This window comes from Asparagus officinalis, chromosome 8 (assembly GCF_001876935.1).
Source record: "Asparagus officinalis chromosome 8, Aspof.V1, whole genome shotgun sequence".
NCBI lineage: Eukaryota > Viridiplantae > Streptophyta > Magnoliopsida > Asparagales > Asparagaceae > Asparagus > Asparagus officinalis.
The window spans coordinates 1,853,182-1,854,613 of record NC_033801.1 but is presented as its reverse complement, the minus strand read 5'-3'; the positions used below and the strand labels follow the sequence as shown (position 1 = coordinate 1,854,613).

Here is a 1,432-nt window from a genome sequence, read left to right as displayed (position 1 = left end):
CCCCCCCCCCCCCCCCCACACACACACACACACACAGTTTCGGAGTGTAATTGTACAGGAGTCATCAGATGCAGCAAAAACATGGTGATACTTTTCCAGGCTCAAAAGGTTGGGTTTGATCTCAAAGTTATCAAAATCCAAAAAATCATCAGCAACTGTATAATTACTTATAAATGTTTATTTGTAGAATCTAACTAAATTTGCATGGACACAAATTGAACTTTTCCTCAGTAAAGCTAGTATGAGAGTGATATACATGAATCAATCTTTTCTAAAAGAGGTGCTTAAGCCAAAACAAAGTAGACGCACAAATAATTGAAGAAGTTAAGAGAGTACCAGTTGGTAGGGGGAGTCTACATGAGCCTTCAGAAAGATACATGTGAAGAAAGGATTTCCTGAAAGTGGTCTGACTTCTTCTTCCTCTGTAGATGAACCGGGCTTCGATGTAATCATTGCAGAGGATTTCGATCCTATGTTGAATGTGAAAGGACACATATTTAAGATCATGAGCTTCTTATATAGCAAACAAGATTTATGTCAAAGTAAAGAATTTATTCCAACAGTCTACTCCTGAACAATTTGACAAAAATAAGGAAGGTTGCTCAATTTTGACGAAAAAGAGTCGTATTATGATACGAACTGTATTATTCAAGAAGCATAGAAATGGAGATACCAAGAAGATAGGTTGATTCCTCACAGGAAGCACGCTTTTTACAGGAGTCCTTACCCTCTCTATGGCAAGTGCACTTATGGAAGGCTGAATGGTTCATCTGAGAGCAAAATGATAAAGTGTAGAGAGAAATGTTCATTGTCACAAACATGTGAAGCAGTGATAGAAAATCTATGTACTATAGGATAGTTTCAGTAAAGATTCAGAATAAAACAATAAGCAGAATTAACCTTGCAACTTTCTCACACTTTTTGAGTGTCTGAGACCAATTGCTAAGCAAACATATGCGGCTTCAACCGTGAAGAAATAATATGTCATGCATACAACACTAAATAGTATCAGTCTCTAACCTTTTCCAATAAATATTATGTTCTCTGCATCTACTCACAAGTTAAGAGGGAAATTGCGGATAAAATAGAGCTCCACAAATATATAGTATCTGAAAAAATTGCAAAATATCGGCTTAATCAACTGCACAGGAAAAGAACAGTAGTATCGAAGCAAAGCCGATTATTAGTGAACTTGTTTTTGCTGTACATACAGAAGTTACAGAGACTCTCCTCATATTATATATGCTGAGTAATCATTCATAGCTTAATTTGTTTTCTCAAGGACAAAGCCTTATAAGGTGGAAGGGGGGGAGTACTTTTTCTAGGAATTTCCTTCTAAGTTTAACATTTCATTTCATTAATTGGTCACCAGATCTGCTAAGCAAAGTAACTAAAGCGGAAAAAAATGGTATGCAATATAAACTCTAACAGC

At 36.1% G+C, this 1,432-nt stretch overlaps 1 protein-coding gene across 8 annotated transcripts in view; it reads right to left on the bottom strand.

Annotated features, from left to right (window-relative positions):
* LOC109822958 (B3 domain-containing protein Os04g0386900-like) overlaps positions 1-1,432 on the bottom strand; it is a 2,320-nt gene that overhangs the window by 623 nt on the left and 265 nt on the right. Inside the window, exons 1-3 of one of the 8 annotated variants that reach the window (XM_020389237.1) lie at positions 901-1,384; positions 674-770; positions 337-470 (exon numbers count right to left, since the gene is read on the bottom strand). In XM_020389237.1, coding sequence (XP_020244826.1) covers positions 337-470; positions 674-770 — 231 coding nt within the window. In that variant the 5' untranslated portion in view covers positions 901-1,384. Of the gene's footprint in view, positions 1-336; positions 471-673; positions 1,386-1,432 lie in introns of those variants that run through there. The other 7 variants (XM_020389242.1, XM_020389238.1, XM_020389235.1 and 4 more) reach the window with 7 other exon arrangements.